At 52.9% G+C, this 15,670-nt stretch overlaps 1 protein-coding gene across 1 annotated transcript in view; it reads right to left on the reverse strand.

The window, feature by feature from the left end:
- Positions 1 to 15,670, reverse strand: part of LHFPL7 (LHFPL tetraspan subfamily member 7) — a gene marked incomplete at both ends in the record, with an annotated part of 60,452 nt that overhangs the window by 43,170 nt on the left and 1,612 nt on the right. Inside the window, one exon of the mRNA XM_084273096.1 lies at positions 6,742 to 6,880. Within this exon, the coding sequence (XP_084129222.1) occupies positions 6,742 to 6,880 (139 nt within the window). The remainder of the gene's footprint in view (positions 1 to 6,741; positions 6,881 to 15,670) is intronic.

Consider the following 15,670-nt stretch of genomic DNA (forward strand, 5'->3'; position numbering starts at 1 on the left):
ACCCATCATCTGCAGATCTGACAAGCTCATTTTGCTCCCCAGACATCCACCCAGGTGACACCTCCCAGGTGGGAGGCAGATGGAAAAACAGTTAATTGCTGCTTTTAACATGGGAGTTCATAAAGTTCTTAAACATGCAGAGAGAGGTGGAATAACATCATCTGGGCTTTGGAGCTTGTGCCCAGCATCTCTGCAGTGTTCAGAGCCATCCCTCCTCCAGGACACACCAGCTCAATGCCCAGGATGGTGATGGCTTTTACTGAGTAATTTGGCAAATTGGCAAAAAAAGCAGCAAAAAGAAGATTTGCAGCAGTGTGAGTGAAAAAAATGAGAGTGGGTGTAAGTCAGGCGTAAGCAACACTGGTGCTGGAGCGAAGCACCTCGGGCTGGGCTGCGACGGAGCCTCTTCGCCAGTGCCCAGCAGCAGGCTCCTACCATCAGATATTTATTAGTTGTGTCAGGAATTAGTGAGAGTTCACTGACTGAATAATAATGTGCCAAAGGCGGTTTTTTGACTTTGCTAATGTAATTAAAGAAAGCAGGAGGAAAAGGCCTCACACGGGGGAAGGAACCAGGGCTCCCGGTGCTGTCGGTTGTGGTCTGTCTTGCAAGGATGAGATGAGAAATGTGGAAGGGAGAGGATGAAGGTGGCAGTGAGGACCTGAGCAGCATTGAGGATCGTGCAATTACTCCTAGCTGTGATGGGACTGTTGCTTTTTCCAGGGAAGAGGAAAAGAGAAGAGCTGCCCATGTGACAGGAGCTGGACCCATCCCTGAGTTCAGGTTTGATGCTGATGTTTGATCCCAGCACTGTTTGATGCTGGTTTTTCTTCCATGATGCACCTTGCATCAAGACTGAATTTCACTTTATTTTTGGCACTTCTCCCCTTGCTTAGACAAATCTTGCAGTTTTGGGAGCTTTATATGAATGGCTGAAAACAGCTTCATGGCAACATGTCTTTACTGCTGCTCTGGTGATTGAACACAGTCGGCACTGTCACTGAGCACATTTTCCAAGCCCCACAAGAAGAGAGACCACAATGGGCTCTGTGACAAAAGCCCACGTGCTATTTTTAAAACAGGGATGGGGGGAGCTTTGGGTAACTTTAAATCAGATCAATGCCTGGACAATAGGGCACTGCTCCACCCACTCACCCCCTCTTCAAGTTCCTCTTCCAAATCCCAGCACTGTGTTCTGACAAACAACCCTTGGTGTCAACAGGATGGGGCTCCCGGGCGCCGCAGCCACGAAAACGCCCATCAGGAAACTGGCTGCGTGTCGGCCCCCAGCCCGGGCAGTGTGGGGAGGGGTGGGGCCAGCTCAGACCCTCCTCTCCTTGGACAGCCCCAGACATGTTTAGTGTCGGTTGCAGCATTGGCCACCCAACCCCAAACTGTCCCCTGCCTTGGGCAGATGATGTCTGCTCCATTTATGTCTCCTCAAAGAGGTGCTGCAAGGGCCATGCTGTGACACTGCCTGCCCACCCAGAGCAGTGGGCATGTCCCCATAGTCCAGCAGCCCCTGCAACATCCTTGGACATTGCTTTCCAGCATCCCCAAGAGCTGCTGGTGCCACAAGTCCTTAGTTCTTGGGAAGGTGCTGTTTGGCAGAGCTCCTTCCCAGGGCCATTATCTCAATCATGATTTCTTGGCAAGAGGCAGGACTGGAGGGATCTGAGATCCTCGCAGCTGCTCGGGGTGCAGACTGGCTGTGTGCACTGGCAGCAGTGAAGCTCTGTCAGCTCACAGACTCCTTTGGCTACAGAGCAAGACACAGGAAGGCAAGAGGAGCAGCTCCTTCCTGAGTCATGGCAACAGCTCCACTGGTTCCCGGCCATCAGAGACCCTGTGAGGCAGCACTCCGAAACCACCTTGCCTGGAAGTGATGGCAGCAACAATCCCAGAGGGTTCAATAGCAGGTCAGCAACTACCAGGCAGCCACAACCCCTCTATTTGCAGCCCCCATGGAGATGCTAGCAAAGGTCGGAGTGCCCAGGCAGCTTGGTTGTACACCCTCTTGGTGCTATTTTTATCCAAGTTTCTAATTACACATTATCTATATGTCACCAGGCTAATCAATACTAGTCTGAGGAATCAATACGGAGGTGGATGACGGTGCGGTTTGCCATGCAGAGCCTGCACAAGCTGGGAAAAACAGGGTGCCATCGATCCCAAGGGTGGGCTGAGAGTCAGGGTGGGATGGGAGACACGATGGGGGCAGTGACCACACACTGCTTTGCTAAATAACACTGTGACAATGGCACTGGGCCAGTGTCCTGGCCAGGGACCTGTCACCTCTGTGCTGCCCCCAGCACACGGCTGCATCCCAAGGCTGGGGCTTACTGCCCGCCCATCCCGCAGCCATTCCCAGGGGAACAGCACAGCCCATTTTAATCTGGGTTGCTTTTCAGTCCTTGGGATGCAATGCATTGATCTGAAGATGAACGCCCCCCCCCCTCGTTATGTGTTCTTAGCTGATGATCAGTGTTTGAAGTAATCACAACCTTCTTCAAAAAACACACCGTCTCCTGCGTTCTGCCCTGCTGCTTGACTAACCAAAAGCTGAGGCCACCTCTGGGATGCCACCACACCGCTTCTGCCAGCAAGGAGGAGGGAACTTGGCTGCAGAATGCAGTCGAATTTTGCAGGAAGAAGCTCTTGGGACTACGGTGAATTTGGGATTGACATGCAGCTAAGTAAGGGAATTGCATAACTGGGGGTTTCTGCCTGTCTTGATGGAGTCTTATGACTGTTCTGATTCTGTCATAGCGATGCTGGGAAATTGCTCTTTGAAACTAAAAGAGCCTTGGAAAGGCACAGGCAGGCCAGGATCATTTGCCCTCAGCGCTGGGTTGGTCTTCAGCAGCGAGTTGATGGTGGTAGGATGAGACAGAGAGCAGTGTGGGGTGAAAGCAAACCTCTCCCGAAGGCTTCCCTCACGCTCCACTGGGCCTGTGTCCTCAACAAGGTGCAAAGCCCTGCAGCCTCCTCCTGCCAAACTGTTTCACAGGCACATCTTGGAGACCAGGAAAAGGATCAGCAGCCGTGGGGTGGCTGGGGGTGCATCCAGTTACTACCCACTGATGGATCGGCCACTGCTCATCTCAGAGCAAGAGCCCTTTGCCTGGAACACTCGTGGTGAAAAGCTCCCAAAACCAACACAACCCTGGGTTTTACTGAGGCTTTTAGGGTAGAAAAGGAGCTGGGGAGGGAGGCTGCTAGTCCTTGCTGCCTGCTTATGAAGACCTAGAGCTTTTCCTAAGCAGCAGATGCAGTCTGCTTTGGTGCCAGGGCGCAGTCGCCAGCAGCTTAATCCAGCAGCAGACCATAATCCTTGCCTGAGTCCCACAGGCCCCAGAAGCAGAAAGCTGCCTGGATTTGCTGTTTGATGGGTTTACTCAGCCTCAGCTCAAATCTCAGTGGCAAACCCCCCTTCCCAGAAAGGCCGTTCCCATAGGAGCACAGGTGCTCCCAGGCTGGGGAGCCAAGATGGTCCATATCCAAAACCCAGTGACCCAGCCTTCAGGGCACTCCTGTAATGCAGTGACACTGCTGGGGACTGTGCAGGCTGCAACAGCTCAGAGCAGGGGCTCCCCAGGGCACCACTGATGGGTGCTGGTGGGTAAACTGGTGCTGGAGACACTGCAATAGCCCCACGCTCCTTCCAGCAGCTTCACCACTGGCAGTCACTCAAAAACTGGTCTGAGAGCTCTACAGCAATAAACTGTAACATCCAGCTACAAACCCCAGCACAGGACCTGGAAGCCTCCAGAGATGATGGACAGGCACAGCCAGCCCTGGAGAACACCCCTGCCCTCCCCTCACAGCCCTGTATGATGGGATACATCTCTCCTTGCTATTAACTCCTATTTTTAAAATACCAGTGAGGAGGCTTTAGCTGAAAGACTGTGACAGGATTGCAGGTGAGCCCCATCAGCACTCCCTCACCCTGGGGTTAGACCCAGGGCCCCTCTCCACCACCAGTGATGGGCTGCAGCTGGGGTTGGGGCCGCCCACTGACCCACACATAAATGGGGCCAGCTTGCCTGCTCTGTGTCTTTGGAGCTGTTGCTGTGTGGGTTTGGGAGCAGTTATCATAGCAGGAGCTTGATTTTAGTGAGTTGGTCCTGTGGTGAGGTCTGTCTCTAACCCTCAGGGGCAGCTTTGACTTTGCTTGTAGGGTGTCAGAGCTGAGCAAATGGGCTTTTGTCCTTTTTCCTTTTCCTGCTGCTCATTTAGCCTTTCATTAGGGTTCATCCTCTTGTCATTTGTGTGGGTATGTTACTTGTGGATTTTTTCTGAGAGGGGGATGCCAGGCATCAGGGATGATGTGTGCAGTGCATGGTGGTGATTAGCCCAGCTCTGAACCCTGATGGCATGTCTGCATCTGCAACTCTAACTGTGTGAGGTCTCCAGCTTCTTTCTGGGGCTGGAAAAGGCACAACTTAGATCTCTTTAAAAAAACCAAACCCAGTAGGACAGTGACAAAGGAGTCACTTGAGGATAAGTGCCCCTTGCTGTGGGGCTGCTCTCAGGATTGTGTCTGGTTCAGCTTGGCCTCTGCACCTGGATTGAAGTGAGTATGACTCAGGGCATCTGTCTGACACGGCGCAGAGCCTGCGGGGACCGATTCTGGCTTGGCTGGTGCCTCTGTTTGTGTGCTTTATGGCATGTTTCATGCTGCTGGCTGGATGCACCTGGCCCTTTATTGGGAAATTCGATTGCCTGGTTCAGTGTTTTATAGTATTAAGCTTATTTACTCGTGCCTTTGGTGCTCTGTGAAATACCTTGGGTTGGTTTTGTGAGATAAGGGGAAAAAAAAGGGAGCAAAACATCCAGCCAGGCAGAAGGAACATGCTGGTGGGACCTGCTGTGCCTCAGGGAAACTTGGGGTTTGGGAGAGTTGTGGTGCACACACCCCGCCTTCCTTCTCCCCACTGCTCTCCCAGCATCTTGTGGTGGTTTTATAGGGGTTCCCCTGCCAGAGCTGCTGCACCAAATCTTGTGGCCTTGCTCAGCTTTCCTTCTCTTCCACATGGATTCATCTACCCTAAAAGCCCTGCTTTTCTCTATGAGATAATGTGATTTTTGGGGAGGAGTTCTGCCATCACCCAGCTGCTTGGCTGGGCTGCAGCTGATTTCTAATGAAGAGCTTCCTCCTGGTGGGGGGAAGAACAGGGAGGAAAATGATGGGAGGGCAGCATTTCTGAATCCAAATACATTAAGCCATTTAATTCTGTTGACTCAGGGCTGCCTGGCTCTGAATAGGAATTAATCCACAGCAAACCAAAATTAAAAAGCACCATGCAAAATGCTTAGCAAGGCATCACCAGGGTTTAAAGCAGCCCATTAGCTTGCTTCAACCTACCCAGTAAATTTTCATTTGTCAATAGTGCTTAGAGCCTACAGTTTATTTACAGCCTGTTCAATATTACCAAACCCCCTCCGAGCACCTCATTTGTATTTATCTGCCACAATCCTGTTTCCTTTCCAGGGCTCTTCCTAATCCTTTGCCTTCCACCTGGTTGTCTCTTGTCGTGGAGCCAGATGCAGTAGGGACGTGCCACCCCCTTGAGCCAAGGTAATTCGGGGTTACCCCTTTGCATCCCACTTATCTCCAGCACAGCAGAGCACCCTCCAGCTGCTCAGAGTGATCTGCACTGTCCCCAGGCTGGGGCTGAGACAGGCTGGCACGGGGCTCTTCCAGCCTCTGCCCTGCACCCAGGGCACCTGTTGGCCACAGGCTCCATCTGACACAGCAGGGTGATGGGAGTGCTCAAATCATGGCCCTCAAGGGACATGTGGGTCACCAGCCATGGGGCATGGGCAGCTGCCTGTGCCCACCCACAGCCCAGCTGAGCTGGAGCAGCCGTGGCTAACTGGCCAGGCCCCTCCATCTGTTCCCAAATCGGCTCCCATGGGATGAGCCCTGGCAAGGACAGCACGTAACAGGATTTCCCCCCAAAGCTGCTTGGATGCTGCTGGGCAGATAACGAAGCCTGAGGATTTCTCCAAGGAGAGGAGTTTATTCTTGGGCACAGGCACAAAGGGGCGGTTTAATCTCTTGTTGTGGCTTGTGTCCAGTTGGAGCTGTTTGATCCAACACTTCAGCTCCTGGAGACATGGCTCCCCACAGCAGAGACTGGTCCTGGGTTGGGTTTGTGCCTCTGTGAGGAGGGCAGCATGAGGATGGACCTTCTCCCACCTGCATTAGCACATCTCCAAGGCAGGACTATAAACCATTTCAGTGGGAATCTAAGCAAGTGCAGCATCAAGAGTGCTGCTGGGGAAGATGCAGGACAGATCAGGCAACAGGCTGTCTCAGGTATAAAGTTCAGAGGGGAATCCCTCCAGAATCTGAACCACAAAGCCCAAAACGGGACTGCAAACTTCACAGGAGGCATCTACTAGATGCTGGAAGGTGCAGCAGCACCCTGCCAGCAGGCAGCCTGCTCTCTGCCACTCATCTGCCCTACACAAGAGCCTGAGCAGGTGGCAGTGAGCAGCACTTGCAGCCCAGGAGCTCTGCCCCAGACCTGTGTATTTAGGGAGAGGGGATTTTCAACAGATTTCATAAGGATGGATGCAGGAGGCAATTGCCAAAGCGAAGGGTACCTTGTTTCTCTCCCAGCATTGGTTGGGGTTTGCAAGTTCCTCATGCTGCTGAGAGCCAGGATGCTGGGCAGCACCCTGGGGATACCCCATCCTCCCACCCCAAAGAGGAAAGCCCCCATCACTTGCCTGCTGCTGTCTGCATGTAGCCAGCCAGGGTGCAGACTCGCCTCTCGCAGGCTCCGCCGGGCAGCAGGACGGCGACGATGGCCAGCAGGGAGCTGAGGGCCAGCAGGACACAGCCACCCGCACACAGCACGGCGCTGGTCTGGAAGGACAGGCAGGGCTGTCAGCAAGGTGATTCCCCTCCCACCGACCCCCACAAGACCTCCCCACAAATACCCCCTCCTGCAGTGAGCAGCAGCACCCCATCACAGGCAGCTTCTCGCACCTTTTCCCTTCTGCTGAAATTCACTGCCAAGCCTTGAGCCCACAGTTCACCCATCACTTGGTCCCAGGGGCTGTTAGTATTCAGGTTATGGGGATAACAGCACGTGCATTACATGCATGAAGGGCCATGTCACTAATACGTGTGCTATTAGATCCCTACAACATGTGTCAGTGCCTCCACTGAGAGCTGAAATGTATCTCATGCTGGTGCCCACCCCTGCAAACCTGGCAATTAGAAGGTACTTTGCCAATGATGCTCCACAGCAGGGAACCCACTGCTGCAAAGGTTTCACTGCAGCCCTCCTGCTGACACGGCAGGCTGCTCCCACCCCTGAGCCCAGCAGCCCCACCAGCCCTTCCTCACAGTGGCTGGGACTTTGATTTTTGCCTCTTGCAACAAAGCTGGGTCACTTGGGGCTGTTCCCCAGCCCCAGCTGGAGCTGTGCAGTGATGCTTTGGGGTGCTGGAGGCTGGAGCTGTGCCTGGTGGGCAGCGTTTTCCCCCAGGCTGGCACAGTGACAGGGGAAGCCAGCTCTGCAGCCTGTCCCCTGCTGTCACCTGGCTGGGTGGAAGCAGCTTTGCTGTTTAATATTCTGGCTGTATGATGCAGACTGCCTCAGCAGCTCAGACTGGGGAAAGCACTCCTCCATGGTGAAACAGCTCGTCACCGGTGTCTGATTGCTGATGCTTCTGTCCCCACTGCAGGTGACACATCTACCCCTGCCAACGGGATGGCACTGGCAGTGAGATGGTCCCCATACCCACAAGGACACGTGCCAGCCTGGCTGGGGACAGCGAGGGGACCTGTGGTGGATGCCTTCTCCTCCAGCGCTCGTGGCTGTCCTCACACAGCACCAGGGCCCCTGGCTCCCAGCATCGCAGCAGCCACAGCAAGTCCTGTCACTTCCCAGCAAACTCCAGGAAATGCTCCTGGCTGTGGTGAGTGTCCCTGCTGTACCACTGGCCTCTCAGCTCGCTAAAGCTGCCCTGCTGTAAGGCAGGGCTGGTCCCCATGTTCCTAATGAGTCTCATTTTCCTACCATCTGCAGGAGCTGCCCTGCAGAGCTCGGGTCCCACCTCCCCCCACCCTTGTCCATCCTTCTCACCCCACTGAGATGTTCTGGTTAGAAATGAACACTTTTTTAACCCTTCCCCCTCTCTCCAAGCTTTGGGGTAACCATGGTTACTGTAGGAACAAACCCAATACATGTTTCCCTTTGCTCCCCATCACCTAAGAGGTCACAAACCAGGAGTAAATGACCTGCTGAATGCCAGTAATGCTGCAGGAACCACGGGCAGGCTGAATGGGGAACGGGTGCTGGGCTCACCCTGTGAAGGGCTAAAAGCCCTCCCCGTGCTGCCCCAGGGGTCTGGCACTGCCCCACCTCAACCTGCTGAGCTGTGTCTTAGTAGCTGGACTGGCTGTGCTGCGGTGGCAGAGCTGGTGCCACTGCTCCAGAAAGGGGCACAGGGTGCTGGGAAGGGGTCACCCCGACCCCCCTAGTGTGAGTGAGGACAAAGGGGTGAGCCCAGGTGCCACCCTGACCCCTTGGTGTGAGTGCTTTGCCTGGTGCTGCACATTGAAAACATCAGCATCTTTCTTACACCCTGTTATCCACCACACAGGAAATGCAAGTGCCATCCCAGCAATCAATGAATTCCCAACCTCCATGTAAAAGCCAGGGCAGTGCAACCAGAGAAAGGGAGAGGGACTGGCAGCATCTGTATCTATCTGCTCCTTTCCAGTGCCTGCTGAGCCCCTGAGGCCCAGAGAGACCAGTGCTGCTTCAGGACAAGAGGTTGGGACACCCCTGGCAGGTAACAGCCCCTTGTCCCTTCTGTATCCCAGGAGGGATCTGTGATATTCTGGGTGGGATGGGTGACCCCATTGCATGGACACCCTCCTGCACAGGGCCCTGCACAGAGAAACCCCCACTCCCAGGACAGCAGTGAGGAAGTACAGACTCATTTAAAAAACTAATTAATATCATTATTTTCCTGCCCAGTATCTCACCTTCCACCTGGCAACACACAAACCATCCTCCTTCACAAGGACCATTAATTATTCAGAGCAATAAATTTTTCAGCAGAAAGGGGTCTTGGGAAGCAGGTTTGCTCCTCTCATGTGAAGCACATTATTTTTAATGATCTAAGTTCATCTTAATTACAGCAGCACAAATCCCCTAAAACCTCCCAGCTCCTGCTGGAAACAACCTGTGAGTCCCTCAGGCTGCTGATCCCTGAGGAAAGGTGTGAAGATGTTTTTTGGGATAGGGTGCCAAGAGAAAAGGCACAAACAGGATGGGTACAGGTGAAGGTCACGCTGAAGGGAGAGAACAAAAAGCTGTGAACTTCTTTCTCTGGTTGTAACCTTTCCAGGGCCTTCGCTGGGAATTAAACCTGAGTGCTCCTGGAGTACTGGAATTGCACCTGCACATCAAACAGCTGCTTCTGAAGAAAAATAAGGAGCCTTAAGTTTGGAAGTCCATGGAGCAAAGGTATGGAACAGCAGCAGCTCCTGCCAACTGTGCAGTGTGTCCCTGCTTGTGCCTGTTGCATCTTGGGCGGAAAGGAGAGGATGCAGGAAACAGGATGCAAAAGCTGAAACCCAAAAATAGATGGGGGGTGGGGGGGACAAATGTTATGTGTGGAGGCTGCCCAGCTTAGGAGGGGGCAGGGAAAAAACCCATCCACCACAGCAGAGAGCACAGCTCCCAGTGCCAGACCAGCCAGGGAGCAGCAGGACGCTCGCTGCCCTGTGGGCTGCCTCTCCCCTGGCACCCGTGTCCGTGCCTGGGCAGACCCTGCCTGGGAGCTGGGAACTGTCCTGGCTCTGCCACGCTGGGAAAGGCATAAAACCATGTCAGATCTTTTGCTCCCACTCCCAGGGAGATGAATTGTTTATCCCCAAACAAATTAATAGTCCCCTGGTGGGCCTGTAAATATGCCTTTACGCAGCGTAATAAATTCTGATTAACAACAATCCCCTGCCCATTATTTAAATATTTTAGAGGTCTGACACACACCATGGCTGGGCCATTCGCTGAGCAATAAATCTGCTGAAGATGATGGTTCATTCACATGCACACACAAAACAGTCAGGATTAAAATGTCACCTGACAACCGTCCCAGGAAGAATCACTTTGTGTCTTTAATGAAAGTTTTAAAAACCAGTAAACCCATCTTCTGCAATCAGCATCTGTGATCTTCACCGATTAAAGTGAAAAGGGCAAAGGGAGGAAGAGAAATTGATGTCTGATCCAATGAGTTAGAGGTGAGAAATAGGTGCCTGGTGTTGGCTTGATGGGGATAAGCCAACACAGCTCCTGCCATCGTGTCCTGTGTGCTGGCTCACACCACAATGCCTGTTAGTCTATTAATGCAATGTATTAATTGGGACTTGACCACCCCCAAGGTGGGCTACCCAGGGCAATAGGCTGAAGGCAATGTTACAGACTCCTTGGGTACTTCAGCCCTGCTCAAATCCTCAAGCACCTCTGCAAATGGGGACAGAAAATAAATGCCCTAAATAATTAGGAAATAAAGCTGTGGGCTAGAAGAAAGAGTGAAGATCACAGCATGTCTGGCTTGAGGCAGAGAGGTCTGAGAAGCCCCACACAAGCTGGGGGAAGCTGGCTGTGAAAGCAACAGCAAGAGGGAGCAAAATTAATCCATTTTCTGGTTTCTACATGCAGTGCCTTCCCAGCAGAGCTCTGTGCCACTAAATATTCATTTCCAGAAGATGTTTTGGGGTTAAACTGCATGGTGCTGTACCTGGAGAGGCAGAAACCCAACAGGCACCAAGGGCTTTAACCTTGTGAAGAAAATAGATCGGTGCTGGATGGAGTGGGGAGCTGAGAGAGGACCCGGGAGGCCACACCAGGGGCTGATGCTGGGAAGCAGATGTTGGCAGCTGGGACTGGCTCCGTTTGCTGTGGGCTCGAGATGCTCCTGGCAGAGGGGGAGTAGTCAGTATCACCTGTTGGAGGGCAAATAGTGCTGGAAAGGATCTCTACAAATCCTCAGACTGTTGTCTCTCTGCAGGGCAGCAGCAGCGCTGGAGCAGCAGAGCTGCCTCCTCTCCCCCCTCAGCACCAAAGAGGGTCCCCCTGCACCCCACGAGTCGCTGCCACCGGCGCCGCATGGTCACCAGCTCCTTCACTCCTCCCAAACCTTCCCTTGAGTTCTGCGTGGGACCCTAAACCCTGCTGCCATCCCCCACCACAGCAGGGAGAGCACCCCCCACCCAGACAGCAGTGCCTTCTCCTTGGGCGAAGGCGCCAGAGGAGATGTCGGAACAAGCCAGGAATGCCCACCTGGGCACAAGAGAGGTGCCTGCTGCTGCTGGAGAGGCTGTGTGTGCAGGGTGGGAGGCTGGAGCCTCGCAGCTTGCTGGTATTTCCCCCACAGAAGTCGCAGAAACAAACATCCGCCATCTGGTCGGCATTAAAGCGACGGCCAGGAAGAGGATCCCACACATCCTCGCCTTCTCTCTGGCAATTACCTTCCTCTCGGCGCCATCTGAGAGCTCTCTCCTTCCTTTCTGATCTTCCCTCTCCATCCTGTTCCCGTGCAGATGCTGTTCCCTGCTCAGCAGCACTGGGAAGTGCCCGGTGTCACCTGGCGGCAGCGGGTCCAACCTGCCCACACCAGAGCCGTGGGACTGACGCTGCTGGGAGGAGTTCCCTGAGCTGGTGCAGTTTGGGCTGGGACACGGGGACACAGAGGAGGTGAGGAGGCTCCAAACCCCATTTCTTCTTTTTGGTTCACGAGGACCTGCCTGTGTGGCAGCACACATGGGGGTATCTTCTCCCCAGCCCAGATTTATCTATTCTCACACAAAATTCAGCAAAACCAACTCCAAACCAGATAGAGTTGAGCCAGTCCTGCCCTTCCAGGTAACTCTCCCACTTAGAAGCTAATCAGGGCACTCAACACAAATGCCAGGGGGGTGGTTAATGCCCAAAGGGATTCGAGGAAAGGGGGGGGGGTGAAAAGGCATTTTTTTAATTAAGCAGAAAATAGGAGACAGATAATAAGTCTGATGAATAACGTCTGCCTTTCTTCCAGTGCCATTGCATCTGGGGACGCTGGAAAGCAGTTCCTAATGGCACTGCTTTATCTAAGAGGATGATGGATAGTGGTGAAAGAGGGGGGGGAAAAAAAGGGAAAAGTAAGACATTAGCACATCAATGGTGTGCCTGTGACCTCCATCAAGGGATGTGAACCAACTTAATGAAATTTTAATTAGGCAGCAAGCAGCGAGCTGTTGCTGTCGCTGGGGCTGGGTACCAGATCAGACCTCCTTGCCTTGGGATAAGCCCTTTGCCGTTGCTGGCAGCAAAGCTGGGCTCAGCATCTTGGGCCAGGGAACGCCCCACAGGTCACAAAGCTCTTTCCCATCTGGCTTTTCCTTACAAAGCCTGCGGAGAGGAGCCCAAAGGGAGTGGGACTTGCAGCCTCGAGAGGATGGAGGGGATGTCCCACCACCAAAGCCCCTGAGCCAGACTGCTCCAGGCTGTATAAAGGGGGAAATTCCATGTTCAGCCCCAAAACGTCTCTGATGGGTGCCAGCGATGCCCTTCCCAAGGCGCAGGGGTCAGGGCTCCCTGTCTGTTGAGCAGGTTTGTAGGCTGGCAACCCAGTGAGAAGTGGTCAAAGCCACAAGCTTCCAGGTCTCAGCTAAGCCCTCGCTGCTGCCCAGCCCCTGATGCTGGGGCTGATGCCCACCTCTGTGTCTTTGTTTAGCAAAGCAGCTTCTGTCTCCTGATGAGAGAGGAGTTGATCAAAATAATCCCAAAAGGAGCCTATTTTCAATCAACTTGGCCTTCTGAACCCTGCCCATAAACTGGTCCTGTCTCTGCACCCATTTCAGCCCAGTTTAGTGGTGAGCAGTTAACTGGCCAGGGAGTCCCAGTCAGGGTGTGCTGCTCTGGCATTGTGGCAGAGCCCAGGAATTACAGGTTCCCCCAACTCTGGGTGTTTTCTGTTCTGTTTAACATAGGTCAGAGAGCTCTGGGTGGCTAACAAAGGAGAGAACGCCTGCTGCACAGTGAGACTGCACAACAAGGAAGACAGTGGGAGCATTGCTGAGCCTCTTGCCAGGGTTGTGTAAGTGCAATTAAAAATCAGACTGGTAGACAGAGTAAGCCAGACAGGATCTGCTCTCTCGGGAAGCTCTTAGGATGAGGAGCTAAAAGTTGATTTCCTGATAATCCCAAATTAAGACACTGGCCTGAGGGGTGTCCCCAGAGGTAGAGCGGGCTCTGTCCAAGAGCCAGTCTCACACACAGATCCCTGCTTGGGTCACGTCGCTAGCCAGGGACTCCCAAAGCCCTCAGCTCTCCCCAGTGCTAGAAGAGGAGTGATGGATTCTCTAGATATCTCCCCATCTCCACAAACACCTCAGGAGCTTTTTCACTGGGAACGGGGCTGCTCATAGCTCAGCCAATCCAACCCCAACAGGCAAACATCAGGTGACATCAGGAACCCCGTGCTGAACTGACATGGTGAGAGACCAGCAATGAAGGATTACAAAGCCCTTCAGTGTTTTCTAATAACAGCAGGTTTACTGTGTGTTTTCATGAGGCTGAATCTCTTCACATCCACCTATGGGCAAAAAACCCAAGAAAGACCCACCCAGGGAACTCCTAGAGCCATGGCAAGCCTTCCCCCTGTGCTGGGTGGGTCATTTGGTGCTCTGTTCCAGGAGGACATCACTGCCTTGATAAGCAAATGGTCCTGAATTCCATGGGCTGCTCAGCTGCTTTGTTATTTTAGATTACATGCTTGGCAAAGCCTGAAAATAATTGGAGACTATCTGGAAAAAAATAAAAATAGAAATTCAGAACTTGAAGCAGCCCTGGCTTCCAACGTGCAGCACTGAGACAGGAACCCAGGAGCCAAATGCTCCCACTGAAAGAATAAATGAGCTGAGGATAAGGCTCTGCTTTGCACACACACACACACACACAGAGATCTGGCACCAAAAAGAAAGAGAAGTGAGAGGTGATGAAGCAGCTCAGAGCTCAAAGCTCACCTGTTTTTCCCAGCTCTAGCAGTTGGCCTCCCAAGAGCAATCCCCTCTCCCCACGGTGCCTGTGCCCCTTGGGATGCCCATCTCCAGCCCTGGCAGCTCCAGGACCTCCCACAAGGGATCTTCCTTTCCATTTACTGTCCATGTAAGGTCCTCACTCATAAATTGGCTGTGGGCAGCATCACCACCACCATCCTCTCTCCTCACCTGCCTCCAGCCAGACCTTCTCCAGCTTGCTGCAAGGTCTCAGCCTGGCCACAACATCTCCAGGTGTCAGGGATACTCTACTACGTTCCAGCCCAGCAAATCGCCATCATGATGCTGAGCATGGTGCAAAGCCCCAGCAGCCTGGGCACTGACAGGGTTAAATTAAAGGTACCCATGATATTAGAGAGCTGCAAAGTAATTATGAAAGGAAGCAGAAAAAAGCCAGCAACTCTAAGCAGACATGAAGGCCCTCTTAAGAGAAGAAAGGCATGTTAATTAACCTCTAGACATGATTCAAAGCATCATTTGTAGCATGATTAACATAATCCCCCAAGTGCAAACACACAACTGGCATTAACGATCATTTGCAGGGCTGAACTCCCCCACCCCTTCATCAAACCCGGCACATTGGAATGGAGAAGCTCTGAAACCCAGCAACGTGCACCTTCCAGGGAACAAAAAGAACACACTTCCCCTGGGATGGACATCCTAGCCACAGGCTGCTCCTACTCCTGTGTGCTGCAGGTGGGTATCCTCCCCAGATGTGCTCTCCTCGTCCTCACAGGTGAGCCACCAGCTTCATGCTAGAAGAGCTCCTGATCCCCATGTTGGCTTTTCCCTCCCTTACCCCCCCGCTCCGTAGCCACAACTTCTCACCAGCCTCTGCCACCTCAGCAAAAAGCTGGTGCCTGTTTTCAAAAGCTCCTACACTTCTCTCCACAAAGGAGACTCTCCTGCTTGAACTTGTGCTCAGAGCACTCAGTTCCCCCCCGTCCTGAGCACCGAGGCGTGTGGGTTTGGAGAGCTGCTCATGCAAGAAAGCCAAAGCTGTTGCCTGCCTTAGCAAAGCTGTCAGGAGGATTTTATTACATCCCACCCCATCCAATAACCATCACAACAGGTATTATCATCCTCATCATGGTGGAAAGCTGGTAGGGGAGCACTTTCCCCTGAAAGAGAGGGCTCTGCTCGTTGTTCATGAATTATTGGGGTGGAATTATTACAGGAGACAAGGCTGCATCACCAAAATCCACTCGGTACCGTGGTATTAACCACCCTGACCACAGCCCCAGCTCAGGAGCTCAGCGGCTTTGCCTTGTGTTATATTCTGGATCTAAAGTCTTTGCAGAGCTATTAGATGACTGAGGCTGTGTGTAGCTCCAGCTTGTTCCAATGAGTCACTGCTGAGCTCTGTTCTTATCTTTAAAGTTTGTTATTACTTGGAAGTGTTTATCCCAAGTAGGTTTGCAGAAACATCTGAACAAAGGCCAGCTCATGGAACCCACTGCGTTTTTACAGGGTTCTCTGTAAATAGGAAGGGGTTTATGCAGCCAGTTCTTTTCTCTGCAGTTCCAGGATTTGTCTTTAATGACAGTTTTAAGGAGCGTGACAGGATTTAAGCAATCGGACGCAGACCTGCTGTCC

Source organism: Gallinula chloropus (assembly GCF_964237585.1).
Source record: "Gallinula chloropus genome assembly, chromosome: 19".
NCBI classification, from domain to species: Eukaryota; Metazoa; Chordata; class Aves; order Gruiformes; family Rallidae; genus Gallinula; species Gallinula chloropus.